General features: G+C 53.8%; 1 protein-coding gene across 50 annotated transcripts in view; it reads left to right on the plus strand.

Annotated features, from left to right (window-relative positions):
- The window catches only part of PCBP3 (poly(rC) binding protein 3), a 281,196-nt gene that overhangs the window by 244,814 nt on the left and 22,615 nt on the right, over nt 1-13,767 (plus strand). For 28 of the 50 annotated variants that reach the window (XR_011433039.1, XR_011433038.1, XR_011433040.1 and 25 more), the window contains 7 exons: nt 1,021-1,175; nt 3,435-3,458; nt 4,503-4,535; nt 5,020-5,136; nt 6,263-6,394; nt 7,369-7,497; nt 10,874-10,948. Coding sequence is in view for 41 of the 50 variants with exons in the window: in XM_070252611.1 (XP_070108712.1) it covers nt 1,021-1,175; nt 3,435-3,458; nt 4,503-4,535; nt 5,020-5,136; nt 6,263-6,394; nt 7,369-7,497; nt 10,874-10,948 (665 nt within the window). In the remaining 9 variants the exon portion in view is untranslated. Of the gene's footprint in view, nt 1-1,020; nt 1,176-3,434; nt 3,459-4,502; nt 4,536-5,019; nt 5,137-6,262; nt 6,395-7,368; nt 7,498-10,873; nt 11,018-13,767 lie in introns of all 50 variants that reach the window. The other 22 variants (XR_011433045.1, XR_011433037.1, XM_023630321.2 and 19 more) reach the window with 2 other exon arrangements.

Raw genomic sequence — 13,767 nt, forward strand, 5'->3', positions numbered from 1 at the left:
ATACACTGGCTGGTGGTGACCTACCTGTCCCTCAAGATTCAGCCTTTGCAAAGGAGGACCTGGATGCTCCCTGAGAAGGGGCTGCAGCCCCAGGGGGACCCTGTGTAGACCTTGGCAGGGGTTCTGTCTTCTGCCCATTCCAGGCCAAGTCACATGTACCCGCGTCACCAGTGCTCACGGCAGCCTTGTGCTCTTCCCATGAGCACTTCAGGTTGACTGCCTATAATTACTCCTTGCCTGTAAATCATAAAACAGAGCCTTAACTCTTTCTGGTGGGCTAAGCACTGGGCCAAATGTCGCAGAAATTATACAGTAAACATACACCAGTGATGGGGTATGGAAAGCATTTTCTGAAACCTTTATAAAGAAGAATGTTCAGCTATTTGGCAGTTCAGTTAATAGAAACTAAATCCACTTAATGAGGATTAGCAAGGAATCTTAAATCTAGATGAAAGGGGAACACCAATACCTGCAGTTTCCTGGCTTTTTAAGGGAGAAGGGAATCCCAGCCAGAGGGAGGATCGTGGCAGGAGTGTGATGGGAAATGGGCAAAACTAATGTAATAGTGGAGCAGACACTCACTGGACACAAACCAAAGACCCCAGAGCTTACCGGGGAACCCCTTCCCCTCTCCAGCTACTGAGAGAGCTGTTCTTGTTTCCTGCATTGCAGAGGCAGAAACTGAGGCCAGAGGGCTTGATGACCTGGCCAGGGTCACTAGGTTAGTGAGCACTGGAGCCCCAAGGCCTGTCCCCCCACTCTGTGTTCCTCCTGCCCCAGCAGGTCACATAGGTCACACCCCTGGGAATCCCAGGCGCTTGTTCCTCTTGCTGACTGAGATGCCCGGGGAACCTGTTGCCTCCTGGAGCCTCCGCCTCACCAGCAGTAGCGGTGGAGGCAGCACGCTTCTGCTCCCCATCCTCCCCAGGCGAAAGTCACTGCAGAACAGGACATCCTCCACATGGGCGTTGGCTGTTGAGATTGTTCTCGGTTAGCAGCTGCTGTGCCTTCTCTTTCCAGGTGACACCATCTGGGCCCCATCTGTCCTTCCTCACGGCACCCTCAGCACCTTAAGCCACCACCTCCAGCCACATTTTGGGAGAAAGATGGAGTCCAAGGTCTCAGAAGGTGGCCTGAACGTGACCCTGACAATTCGCCTGCTGATGCATGGAAAGGTACAGAAGTGCAAGGCTGCTGCCCTGTCACTCTCCTCGGAAGGAAGCACCAGAGCAGCTGGGAGGAGAGGGAGGGCATGCCCAGGCCGGGCCTTTGTTTTATATTATGCTGTTTAAAGTTGCAAGCAATCTCAAACTGATAAAGCAGCCGCATTACAGTCCAAATTAGGCTTCTCCCGGAACCGTTCCAGACTAAGTTGCCACTTGATGCCTATCAGCGAATACCTTAGTGTGTATTTTCTGCACACGAGGGCATTCTCCTCCATACCCTCAGTATACCCGTCAGAATCAGGATGACAACACTGATAAGTTCTGGCCACTTTTCCTTGGACCCTACACAAGCCCACCAGCCATCCCAATGCTGCCCTTCAATGACAGGATGCTCCCCAGTCCTCCTGCCTTTCCCTTTGGAAAGTTTCCAGTCAGTTCTTTCACAGCATGTCCCTCACTTTGGCTTTTTCTGATGTTTCCTCGTCGCTGGCAGGAATGTCACAGAAGTTTTCCTCTCTGGTGGCCCAGATCTCAGGGTGTCCCATTACTTATCACTTGGTTAGGGGGTACCTGCCAGGCTTCTCCACCTAGCGCTGCTCTGCTTCCACTGTTAAGAGAAAGGCGTTGCTGGGGGGGGGGTACTTAGACACCATGTAGATGTCCCGTTTGTCATCCCCTCATTCATGCTCGTCTTCATGGACTCAGGGTTTGCTATTCTGTTCATATTATTCACCATTACTTTGATGTTCATATTGTTCCTGACCTGGCCAATGGGAGCCCCTCCAAGCTAGCTCCTGTGTCCTTTTGATGTGATCTGTCCTTCTTATAGTACTCACTTTCTGGCACAAAATGCCACTCATGGTTCATCTTGTACTTTTCCCTGCGGTGGTCCTGGAACTAGCCACTCCTCCAAAGAACCCTGATTCCTCTGAGAGGAGGCTGGTGTTGGAAGCCCAGATCAGGGCACATGAGGTGCTCACCTCTCTTGGGTTATTACGGGTCCCAGCCAGAGCTGGGGAATATATGTATCAATGTGTTTATATATATACGTGTGTGTATGTGTATATAATCACGCATGTACATGTATACCCACATTCGCATAATATTTATTTCCGTGTTTATCTCTATATATTGGTTCCCGTGAGTTCACACTCTCAATTCCAGTCCAACAGCACAGGGTTTGTTCTAGCTCCTCTGTCTGTCCCATGTTTGTGCCATGAGAAACCCAACTCCCAGTATCTGCGTGCTCTCTGGTGGCAGAGGCTCTGGCCTAGTACCTGAGGTGCTGTTCATCCTAGATTTCCAGAAGATATGCCCTTATCCTCGGGGCAGGGGGTGGGGGCTCACACCCAGAGCATCCCTTTCTGTGATGGTGAGATGATGACCAGCCTTTCATTCTTCTAACTGGGCGGCATGTGGTCAAGGTTGTCGGAAGCTGAGGGCGTCTTGTGAGGTCAGTTCTACAGCCCCCACCTCCAGCAGCCGCCACAACAAGCACCAAACGCTGCCTGTGGGAGGTGAGGTGCCCTGACCCCAGAGGGGTCATTACCTCATGCCCAGCTGCTCTTTGCTGCCCCATTCCCTGCCGCACACGCCCTCTCCATGGCCTAGCAGAATTTAGGGGCTTCACCAGGAGCACTGTAGCTGCTGAGGACTTTGTTGTAATTAGGAAAATGGGTTTGATTTTGAAAGATGTTGTCTGTGGCTGGAAGCAAGGAGCTCTGTCTCCATGAGATGCCTTGGCAGCACCGTGGGGGTCTGCCCCAGGCAGGGAGGCACTGTGATGAGCAGGCCTGGCCGGGATGTCCGAACCATCATGGGCTTCAGGCTTTAGAACCATGGCAGGATGTTCAAGTGTGTCTTTGAATGTTCTACCTTTTTCAAAAAGTCAAACAGCGATAGCAGTGCTAAATTTTCTTAACATCACAAAATCAAGCGAGATTTTATTTGTCATCTGTTTCTTGCAGGGTTTTCTTGAGGCCTTAAGTGCATAGTCATGCCTCCCAACTTATTTATCTGGAAAGCAGCTGGCCATTCTCCATCTGCTTGTCTGTCAGTCAGAGGCAGGGCCTGGGCCTGGCCATGGTCAGATGGGCACAGAGGAGCCCTCCAACTCAGGGCCCCTGCACAAGTGGCCTGCCTGCACACTTCCTCCTGAGTGTCCAAATCTTCCTCATTCATAACGTGGATGAGTTATGCAGTGTCTGTCATAGGTTTTTTTCTCTTTCTGCTCTATGACGTCATCTTTCTGTGATTTTTTTCCTACAGGAAGTTGGAAGCATCATCGGGAAGGTAATTACTGAGTGAACTCCCTGCCTCTATCGGGGTCTCTGTAAGGGGACGAGGACCACAGCACACCTGTGCTGGGCGGTATGTGTATGCAGTGAGGATTCCAGGGGAATCCTGCCATCTCCTTGCCTCCAAGCTGCACCACCTTCAGGCTGGTCCGAAAGCATCGTCTTCACCGGCTCCTTGGGAGCCCGGGAGGCATTCCCCCACAGCCCCTCCCTGGCAAGGCACCGGCTGGTCACCCCAGCTGCCCCACCCCCACTGCCCTAGTGGCCAGTCCCTCTTCCTGGGTTTGAAAGCCCAGGAAGAATTCTTTCACTTGCATTCTTCAGAGCCGCCTTCCGCCTCCAGCCAGTGAGTGGCAGTGAGTCTCTTTATATTTACTTTCTAAATAAAAGAAATGTTCCCATGGGGAAAAGTAAGCTCCAGTTTGAACTCTGTGCCTGTGGGAGAGAGGGCAGGGCTGAGGGCTGCTCTCCCTGTCTAGTCATGCTTTGACCATCTTTGGGTTCCCTGGTGTCCTGAATGGTCCCTGTACAGTAGGGGCACCGTCAGTGCTCAAAGTCCAGCTCTTTCTCACAAGTGCCTTGGGAGGCAGCTTTGGGGAGTTGCTGCCCATGGGCCTTGTCCCTGCTTTGCCCGTGATGAAGGTAGGGGTTTGCTGTGAACTTGTGTGCAGACCTGTCCCCATACTGTGGAGCAGGTACCCTGGCAACGTGTGATGCCAAGTCAGGTCCCCGGGTCCAAGCCCACCCACCCTTATAGCCATGTGCCCCTGGGCCAGTGCCTTGGTGTCCTCCTCTCTGAGGCCCACTCACAAAGCTGTGGTGAGCACTGAAGCAGTCACGGCGTGTGTCCAGCTCTTGACAGCACCTGGGACGGAGTCTGGCCTTCTGAGGGGCTGCTGCTCATGTGCCCCTGGGGCACGCTGGGGTGCACGAGGCAGGCGGCTCCCAACACCACCTGCTGCCCTGCCAAATCCTCTATGTGCCTTTAGTGGAAACCCTGAGTGACCCCTTTCCCTTGTTGTCTAAATCTTTGTTCCAGAAAGGAGAAACTGTGAAAAAGATGCGTGAAGAGGTGAGTTGGCTTGCCCTCAACAGCATCCTGTTTCTGGGCGGGTGGGAGATGTGAGGCCAGGAGGGCCTTCAGTGGCTCTATGTCCAGACCTCTGTGTGTCCTCAGACCACCTGGGAACCTGCCGTGCACGCAGGGATGTCGGGGAGCACCGCCCACTGCAGTCACCTCACTGAAGGGGGGCACACAACAGGGGGAAGCCCTTCCCTCTGACACGTACACCCCAGCAGTTCAGGTGCTTCTATTTCCTGGGTGAGCAGCTGTGGTGTGTGGCACCTCTTTACTGATCACTTGGATCCTTTCTGCTGATTAAAATTTCACTTTAAAGGACAGTGCTGGAAAAGATTTTACTATTTGGTGCTGAAGTTTGCCCTTCAGGCACCAGCCAGATACACTGGCATCAGTTGTCAGTAGGCCTGGAGAACATGGCTCATTACTGGCCCCGCTGCTTTAATCTAGTTTCTGGGTTTGCTCAACTCCCTTACAGAGTGGTGCAAGGATCAACATCTCAGAGGGAAACTGCCCAGAAAGAATTGTGACCATCACAGGCCCAACGGATGCCATCTTCAAGGCCTTTGCCATGATCGCCTACAAGTTTGAGGAGGTGAGATGCACCCACTCAAGACCCCTGTGGGCAGACAGAGGGCAAGCCTGGTCCCAGCTGGTCCTCCTACCCCTCCCTCTCTCTCCCCTGCTTCTAGACCAGGGCACAGCTCTGCCCTCCCGGATGCCCTGACCGGCCACCAAGACCTGTTCTGGCTCCTCTTACCTCCTTTGCCTCCCAGGGACTCTACCTGCTCCAGTCCATCTGGTGACAGACCCACATCCCTCCTCCTCCTAAGGCCAACATTGCGCATGCCCATGTCACTCAGTTTCCTCAGCCCTACTGCCAGAGCAGAGCCCTCAGGAAGCCCTGGCAGGAGTGCCTGCCTTGGCCCCTCCACAGCAGCTCACCCGCTGCTTGTGTAGCTCAGCTTAGATATGGATGGATAAAGAGGTGCAAATTCTCATGCTGGCACGTACAAATACATACACATTTATGTGTCTGTGGCACTTTTGTGTATTTCTGTTAGTGAGTCAAATCTTAAGGTTTTTATGTATTTCTGGTTTTTTTGAAATTGCCAAAGTTATTTAGAGATGTATTTACTGTTTTTATTCAGAGGACGATCAAGCTGGGGAGTAAATTTTTCTATCAAAAATCTGTCACCGTGTCTGTTCAAACCCCTCCATACCCCACCAGGCCTCAAGGACAAAGGTTAGACTCTGAGCCAGTGCCCTCTGGATCTGCACCCTGCCCTGTCCCAGGGCAGCACCGTGGCCACTTGGCCATGCATGTCTGTGCATGGTCGGTGTGTGCAGGGCCCCCTCTGCCCATGCAACTGCCATCTCCTTATCCTCCTGAGCCTGGCTTGGCCTTCAAGCCTCTGCGACCAGCCAAGCCTGTCCACTGTGTCCTTCCTTTGTGCACTCAGCCATTTACCGCTGTGCATGTGCCTCCATCAAGGAGCATGTGCATTTCCACACTTATCTTCCTCCCCCAATGACCGTGAGCCTCTCAGGGCAGGGACTTCACCATTGGTCCTGAAGCCTGTGCCCGCCACCACTTGGCCTCACAAAGGGGCTCTTCAAGCACATTCCAAATGCCTTTCCACAGAGCCTCACATTTGCACTCACTGATGTTTAAATAGCATCATGTGTTGGCCAACATGTGTGCTTTTCTCCTTCCCCAGGACATCATTAACTCCATGAGCAACAGCCCTGCCACCAGCAAGCCCCCAGTGACGCTGAGGTTGGTGGTCCCCGCTAGCCAGTGCGGGTCCCTGATTGGCAAAGGCGGCTCCAAGATCAAGGAGATCAGGGAGGTAACAGAACCTTCCCCAGACTGATGGGTGCCGAGCCACTGGGTGGATAAGGACCGTCCTCATGGGAGGCATGGCCATCCTCAGCAGAGTGTCAGCCCCTGTCACTGCAGACCCTGCCAGCACAGAGCTTGTAAGAGAAGAACAATCCAAAAAGCAAAGAGTGGAACATGGGAAACCCTGCAGCATGTGTGGACCCCCTCACAGGCCTCACGCAGAGATGCCGGGCACTGCAAGAGGGAGGGACGTGTGCCTGACCTGGGACTGTTGGGGGCCTTGTGGACAGTGCAGGTTGTAGCATCCCACCACCCAGTCACGTGGCTCGAGGGCACAGAGGCCCTGCACAGTGGGGCTATGGTCTCTGCCTCAGTGAGGGGCCTCCTCCAACTGTCAGACCCAGTTTCCTGGAAAAACAGTGAGCCCTCCCAGCTTGGATGGAGTTTGCATGAGGTTCGGACTTCATGTCTACATGTTCATCTATTCCAAGGAAAGCCTGAATCTTTCTCTCCCCCAGAAGGAGGGTGGCTGCCCAGTCTTGATTCCTTCAAGGAAAGAGGGCCACAAAGTTTAGGCCCATCTAGAACCCATCTTTCTCTGTGACCTAAAACTCTACAAAGGAGATAGAATTCCGCATAATTGAAAAAAGTAACTATTTCAGCCTCTGTCTCTTGCAAATGCCCCTCTGCAGGTTAAAATGCCTCCTGTCCAACATCATTCGCCCTGCGCCAGGTTTGTGCTGGGCAGTGGTGTCCTGAGGCGGACAAGACCTGCCCACAGTGGCTCCCAAGGGAATGTGCAGAGGGCTGGGGTGCCCAGGCGGGCATGGAGGGGGTGACATTGGAGCAACATTGGGGTGGGTTTCCCAAGGTGCACTGTGCCCTCGATGCACACCCTCTCAAAAATCCAGAAAGTGCTACTCCAGTACACATTGCTGCCCCTCCTTCCATCATGCCCCTTCCAACATCTAGTTTCTCCAGTCCACAGGTGCCCAGGTCCAGGTGGCTGGGGACATGCTGCCCAACTCCACAGAGCGAGCAGTGACCATCTCGGGGACCCCCGACGCCATCATCCAGTGTGTCAAGCAGATCTGTGTGGTCATGCTGGAGGTACAGTCTGTCTGTGCATCCAGGGGTCATCGCCAGCCTGCCCCTCTCTCCACGCTGGCTGTGGCTTCTTAGTGTCGGTGACAGCAAAGGCTTTGGCACCTCTGGGATGCTGAGGATTCACATGGTCAGAGCCATATTAGGGCTGGGTATCAGGAGTGTGATGCAGGTCCCTGACCCAGGCCCAAGGCAACCTGAGTGAAGCTGTGCTGGGTGTGTGGGTGCTGTGGGAAGGGCAGCTGCTGGTACCTGCCACCTCTGGTGGGTCCTTCATCTTCACTGGGGAGTCGGGGAGAGAACACGTGGGGAGACACGCATCCCTCCCCTCATTTCTGGCGTTGGATGGAGAGTTATAGTCCATGGAGTGAGAGGCATTCCACAAAGGGTCGGGTCTTAAAAATGGTGCAAGTCTGCACTGGAGATATCCATGGGGAGGTGGAAAGGCTCACACTTTGGTGGGAGGGACTCCTCAGCACTGGGCCAGCTGGGGAAGGTGAGGCAGGAGGCCCATGCCTGCCAGGCCTGCAGACATCAGAGCCCCACAGAGGTTCAAAGGACACAACTTAGGAAAAGCACACGCGTATGCCCAAATTATACAGACAAGAGAAGTAAACAAAAGGATTAAAAGCAAAGGAGAAACAAAGCCCAGCTGAGCAGGAAAAAGCCTTTCTTGAAATTTTGGGGGAAAATACCTGAGATTTAAATTTCAACCAATACCCAAAATGCAGCAAGATTCATCGAAGCTGTCAAGAGCTGCTGAAATGAAGTACTCCCGCCTCAAATGTTCCAGCAGCCTGCTGGTCGCCCCACAGCCTGGCCCCTCCTCTGCCCTGAGCTGCTGTCCCTGCGAGGGAAGCTCTGCTCCAGGCGACCACGGCAGCATCCCCACAGGAACTAAAGCTTCGGCAGGCAGTGTGGGTTCCTGCCTCTTTTGTACTTGGCTTAGTGTGAAAACCTATGTCCAGCTCTTTAGAAAGACATGTATAGTTTTTATTTTTCTGAAATATAATATTTTGTGAGGTCAAAAAGTATTTTTCTAAATACTAAAGTTTTTCCCAACCACTGATCCTGGTGACAACTGGTGCTGGCTGTTGTTCCCTTCAGTCTCCAGCCACTGGGACCCCAGAAGGGCCACATGGGCATATGGTGAGTGGGGCCCAGCCCTCGCTAGTGCTGGGGACACCCGAGGAGATAAGAAGCTCATGCCTGTCTGTTAGGCAGTGAGGGCACCTCAGAATGATGGGCGATGGAACAGTTCCAAGGGGGTCACAGCCTCCTCCGCCCCTGCTTGAAGGTCAGAGCAAATGCATGGTCTCCTCAGGACTCCGCACACTGTGGTGTTGCCTGCACAACGTTCAAGGACAGACACGGCTCCCACGAATCAGGCTTGACCTGCATTGGCCATGGGGTGCTGGTGCCCCCAGGGCCGTGGTTGGGACGACCCTGTCTCCTTCCCAAGGCCAGGGGACTTCTGTGAGCTGATGAACATTGAAGCACACGTGCAAATAGATGAACACTGGGCTGAGGTGACACCTCGTTCCTAGTGGCGTTATGAAGCTCCCAGAGTTGGGGCGTGGCTCTCTCACCAGGAGCAAGATTCATGGCACCTGGGAACAGTTGGGCCCATTTTCAGTGAAGAGTGACTGGAAAAATGAAGCAGAAGTTCAGAGGACATTCAGATGTGGCTGTGGGGTGGGTCTGACACCCTTGAAATACACCAGGAGGGCTGGCCTAGGTGCTGGTGAGTTGAGTGGAGAACACAGGTGTCACGGCCATGGTCTGCCTCATGACACCTGCTGCCCCCCAGGGGAATGTGGGGGGCTGTGCTCAGAAGGCCTCTCCTCCTGCAGAGGAAGTCGATGAGAATGGGAATTGGGAATCACAAGCAAGAGGCCCCAGCAGAGCTCACAGTGCCGGGATGGCAGGTGCTGCCGTCAGTGGGGTCAGAGGGCCCCATGGAGTGGGGGTGATGGGCTGGGGCTGAGAGTCACGAGGAGTGCGCTGCCCGGCGTTGGGGCAGGGGGGCAGCAGCTGGACTGAGTTCTCTGCTTGATGCAGTGAAAATGCTCTCTCATTTACTCTCCGTCTAGTCATGACTCTTCCACAATCAATGCCAAGTCTAGTCTGAGACCACAATGAACTCCAGTTTGCACAGAGACGTTTCTGGAGGCATTTGGTCATAACTGCAGAAATACTGAAGATGGGCCTTCCCTGGGAGCCTGGTGTCACCCAGACACCAGTCAGCTTGCCGACCCTCTCAGCAGCCCTTCCTGCTTTAGAGCAAGGTCACACAGCATGGCCAAGGTCACACAGTATGTCCAGGGTCACACGGTGTGGCCTAGGCTGCAGAGTTGAAGCTCCCACCCACTCTGCTGAACCTGTCCCTTCATCACTTTGTGTGTCTTGAGTGGGGGCACTCTGAGATCATATCCCACTGGCCAGGCCACAGGCTGGGCCAGAGTGGGCCATGGCCTCCAGAACTCCCAGCAGGGACAGGCTGCTCTGGCCCCCCACCCTCTTCTTCTCACTGGTGGTATCACTCACTTGGGGACTTCTGACTTGCTCACCTGAGCCAGGCCCTGGGGCCTCTGCTCCCAGGGAAGACTGCCACCCTCTCAGAGGACAAGGGAAGGCCCGACTGCCTCTGACCAAGGGCTTTGGTTGACTTTGTCAAAATCTGGCAGACTTCTGGCACTTGAGAATATCATTCACCCTGAGAAAGAATCCTATACTTTTGGCCCCGAATAATCAAAGGAAATTATAGCAAACCTCACTAGGACTGTGGAATATTTCATTTAGACTCTAAACTTTTTGAAAAATGGCTCCTTTTTATTGATAGTGAAATTGGATGTTTCTAACTTTCCCGTAATGATGTCTACTCAACGTCACCACAGGCCAAGCACAATCTTCGAGGCACTGGCATAAAGCTCCCACAGTGGAGCTGCGCACAAGCTCGGCTTTTTCCTGAGGATTGATGAGGGAAAGAGAGATTTTCTCTCAATGGCCGACACCAGGCTGACACACACGTGGAGCGACAGCCCCCGGGGCCATGCAGGCGCAGTCTCATCTTCAGTTCTTACCCCATCCAGAGACAGAAACTCTGCACCACCAGGGAGCCCACTGCATCTGGTGGGGTGATCGGCGCCCAGGCTGGGCGTATTTAGGGCAGTGGTTCCGAGGAGGAGGGGCCTCTCTGCAGGTGGCCCTCCTGCCCTGGGGCATCCCCCCACCCCTCCTGGCACCGCTGCACCTGGGAGGCTGGGGCCAGTGGGTGGTGCAGCCGGGGGTGGGCTCAGGATCAGGCCTCCCCCATCGTCACATCTGTCACGCTGCGAAGCTGCTCTAATGCTATCTCTCCCTCTCCTATCCCTTTTCCTAGTCCCCACCGAAAGGTGCCACCATTCCCTACCGCCCAAAGCCCGCCTCCACCCCTGTCATTTTTGCAGGTGGTCAGGTAAGAGCCGACCCGCTCGCGGCCTCCACTGCCAACCTCAGCCTTTTACTGCAGCCCCCGCCGCTGCCCGTTAGTGCACTCAGGTTTTCTCCCTCCTCACGTGCACGTCTCCCCCCCACCGTACTGGACACAGAGCTCTCCTGGCCCACTGCTAGGCACTGGGGCGGACATCAGGACCATGAGAGTGGCTGGGCAGTGTCTGGCAGAAAGAAAGGGCCAAGGCAGGTGTCCTGTGGAGTCTGGATGCAGAAACGTCTTCTCCCTGAACTGGCACAGGAGGACCCTGTTTCCATGCCTACACCCAGGTCTGCCTGGGTGACGCCTGCCAAGTCTAGTTCTCCAGCGTTTTTAAGAAGCTGAGTTAGAAGAGCCAGGAACATTACAGGTGGCCTTAAGACTGTTAAGAACTAGGGTCCCATTTTCCCCTGAAATACATGTTCCCTTCTTCCCACAAATTAGCTTATCCTGGGAGCACGTGAGAGAAGAGCCATGCCACCAAGGAAGGGAAAGATGCCCAGTGGATGAGAGCCTTCCCAGTTACAGCAATGGCGAAGGGCCCGGCAGTCTGGGAACAACCACTTTACATACCTGTTGTTTTGTCTGGTGCCACTGACCTCCTTTCTCTCCTACAAGGAAGGGGCTTCAAAGGCCAGAGGTTACAAAGAAATTTTTGTCTGAGGCCAGTGGTCCCACTAGTAGGGCCTAGAGAGCCACCTAGAGGGAGCTGTGCCTGTTTCCTCCCAAGTGCCCACTCCTGCCTTCCGGTACCTGCCCAGAGGTATCCGTGGCAGGAGCTCGTTTTGTCCCACTCACCAGGGTCACATAGCTGCGTGGTAGATGGACTTTGCAAATGCCTGGCCAGTGGTGCCTGGAGGAGCTCTGCGTCCAGACGGCAGTGACGTGTCTCTTTGCTCAAGGGAGAGTTAAGACAGACTTCCCAGAGGTGACCCAGGTCACAGGAGAATGGCCGTGAGATTTTACTTTATCATTAAAAAAGAAAGAAAAGAGAGAAATAAAAATTTTCTCCATGTTTTTCTTTGCTATGTAAAGGAATCTTATCAGATCTTGGCATGGATTCACACGTTAGGTGAAGGGCAGAGGTCTGTGTTTCCATGTCTTTAGCAGCGTTTGTGGTGCTTCCCATAGTGAGGGACACAGCGACTCCCATGTGGCATGCGTGGTTCAGTCTCCCAAGGGCCCTGCCCTTTGCCATTAGCTGTCACATCCATACATCATTCTACAGCAGCCCGGGATGTGCGCATGTCCCCATTTGACAGGTCGGAAAGTGAAGCCCAGAGGCAGGGACCTGAGAACCTGCAGCTATGCCCCCTCCTCACCGACCTCTGGGAGCCTGGGGGCCCAGAGACACACAGCGGGCCTTCTTCAGAACTGTTTTCTCTCCCCTCAAAGTTGTGGTCAGCTAGCAGGTTAGTTACCTATGTGGTCTTGACCCTAACCTGTGAACAAACCGTGGTGGTACTGCATGCAAAGTATGGGACTTTTTTCAAAAGGGAGGCACGTTAACACAAATGGGGGGCCTCAGATGCCACATGGGTGAGCCCACCCCCCACTATCCAGGTCACCTTCCTGTCTCTAAAGCAAGGGCACTAGGCTGACCTCTCAGGGCAGCAAGGTCACTGCCATCATAGGCACCTGGCCCAAGGCTATTGCCAGGATATTAGCATCTTAACCTGGCCCCTGTGCCTTTGGGACAGTCTGGTCTGGCCAGTGGTTAGTCTTGGTAATCTATGAGGGGACAAAGTCACATGAGAGTCACCACTGCACTGCAGGTAACCAGGCATGGGAGCCACAGTACAAACTGAAATAAGGGTGTGAATGAGACCTAATGCAGCAAGGGGTCCCCACCAGAATCAGTCCCCACACCACCACATGCAGGACACACTACAAAGCCTAGACTGTAGAGAGATGTGGCCCAAGAATCTCCCCCGACTCACCTCTGTGAAGAGGAACATCACTGTGAGTGCTCTGCCTGTGCTGGTAACACACCCCTGGAGGTCACAGGGGCCTGGTGGGTGTCCTCACTGCCGAGTAGCAGTTCCTACATTTCAAGCAGGTCACAGATGATGAAGGTTTCATCCAGACAAAACCTTTTATCTGTCTGTCTACACTCTACCTCCACCCAGAGAGGATGGTCAGCTGCTCACACAGTTCAAATAGAACTAGAAATCACAACTGCCTAAGTGAATAAAAGATGTCAGAAACGTAAAATCAGGGTAAAGAGTTGTCTTGTCAGGAAGTACATGCAGTTCCACTCAGACAGCCAGAGGCCCGACCTGGCGCAGACCTGCCTGGCTCTCGGGGCAGCATGTGTCCCAGGGTCTCTTACATTTGGTGACACATTGGAGCACGTGCCTCGTGGCAGCTCCACAAAACCTGAAGATGAGGTCTTGATGCAGTTCCTGTGGACCCCATAACAAATTACAGGGCAGTGTGACCCACTTCTTTTTCACTAGGACACTTGCTCTGTCTGGTAAGATTCCTTTACGTTCTCGTGAAATGCCAGCAGGCTGGGGGCCTCACCTCCAGTGATCTCTGCCCAATGGCTGGTTGGCTTTAACTCCTAGTTTGGGTTGTTTATGATGAAAACTCTAAGCAGATTCAAAACCTGCAGTTTGGCAGAAGCTTGGAAACCACCCTCGGTTTGGGGTCCACAGAGATTACATGTGGACTGGCCTGAGGTTTCCCTCTCAGGTGCACGGCGACCCCCGAGTATGGACACGGGTGGATACCACGTGTCCACTTAGGACATGGCATGGGAGCCCCACGTGGTCAGGTGCTGGAAGCCATCTCCTTCCACT

This window comes from Equus caballus, chromosome 26 (genome assembly GCF_041296265.1).
Source record: "Equus caballus isolate H_3958 breed thoroughbred chromosome 26, TB-T2T, whole genome shotgun sequence".
In the NCBI taxonomy this organism is placed as follows: domain Eukaryota; kingdom Metazoa; phylum Chordata; class Mammalia; order Perissodactyla; family Equidae; genus Equus; species Equus caballus.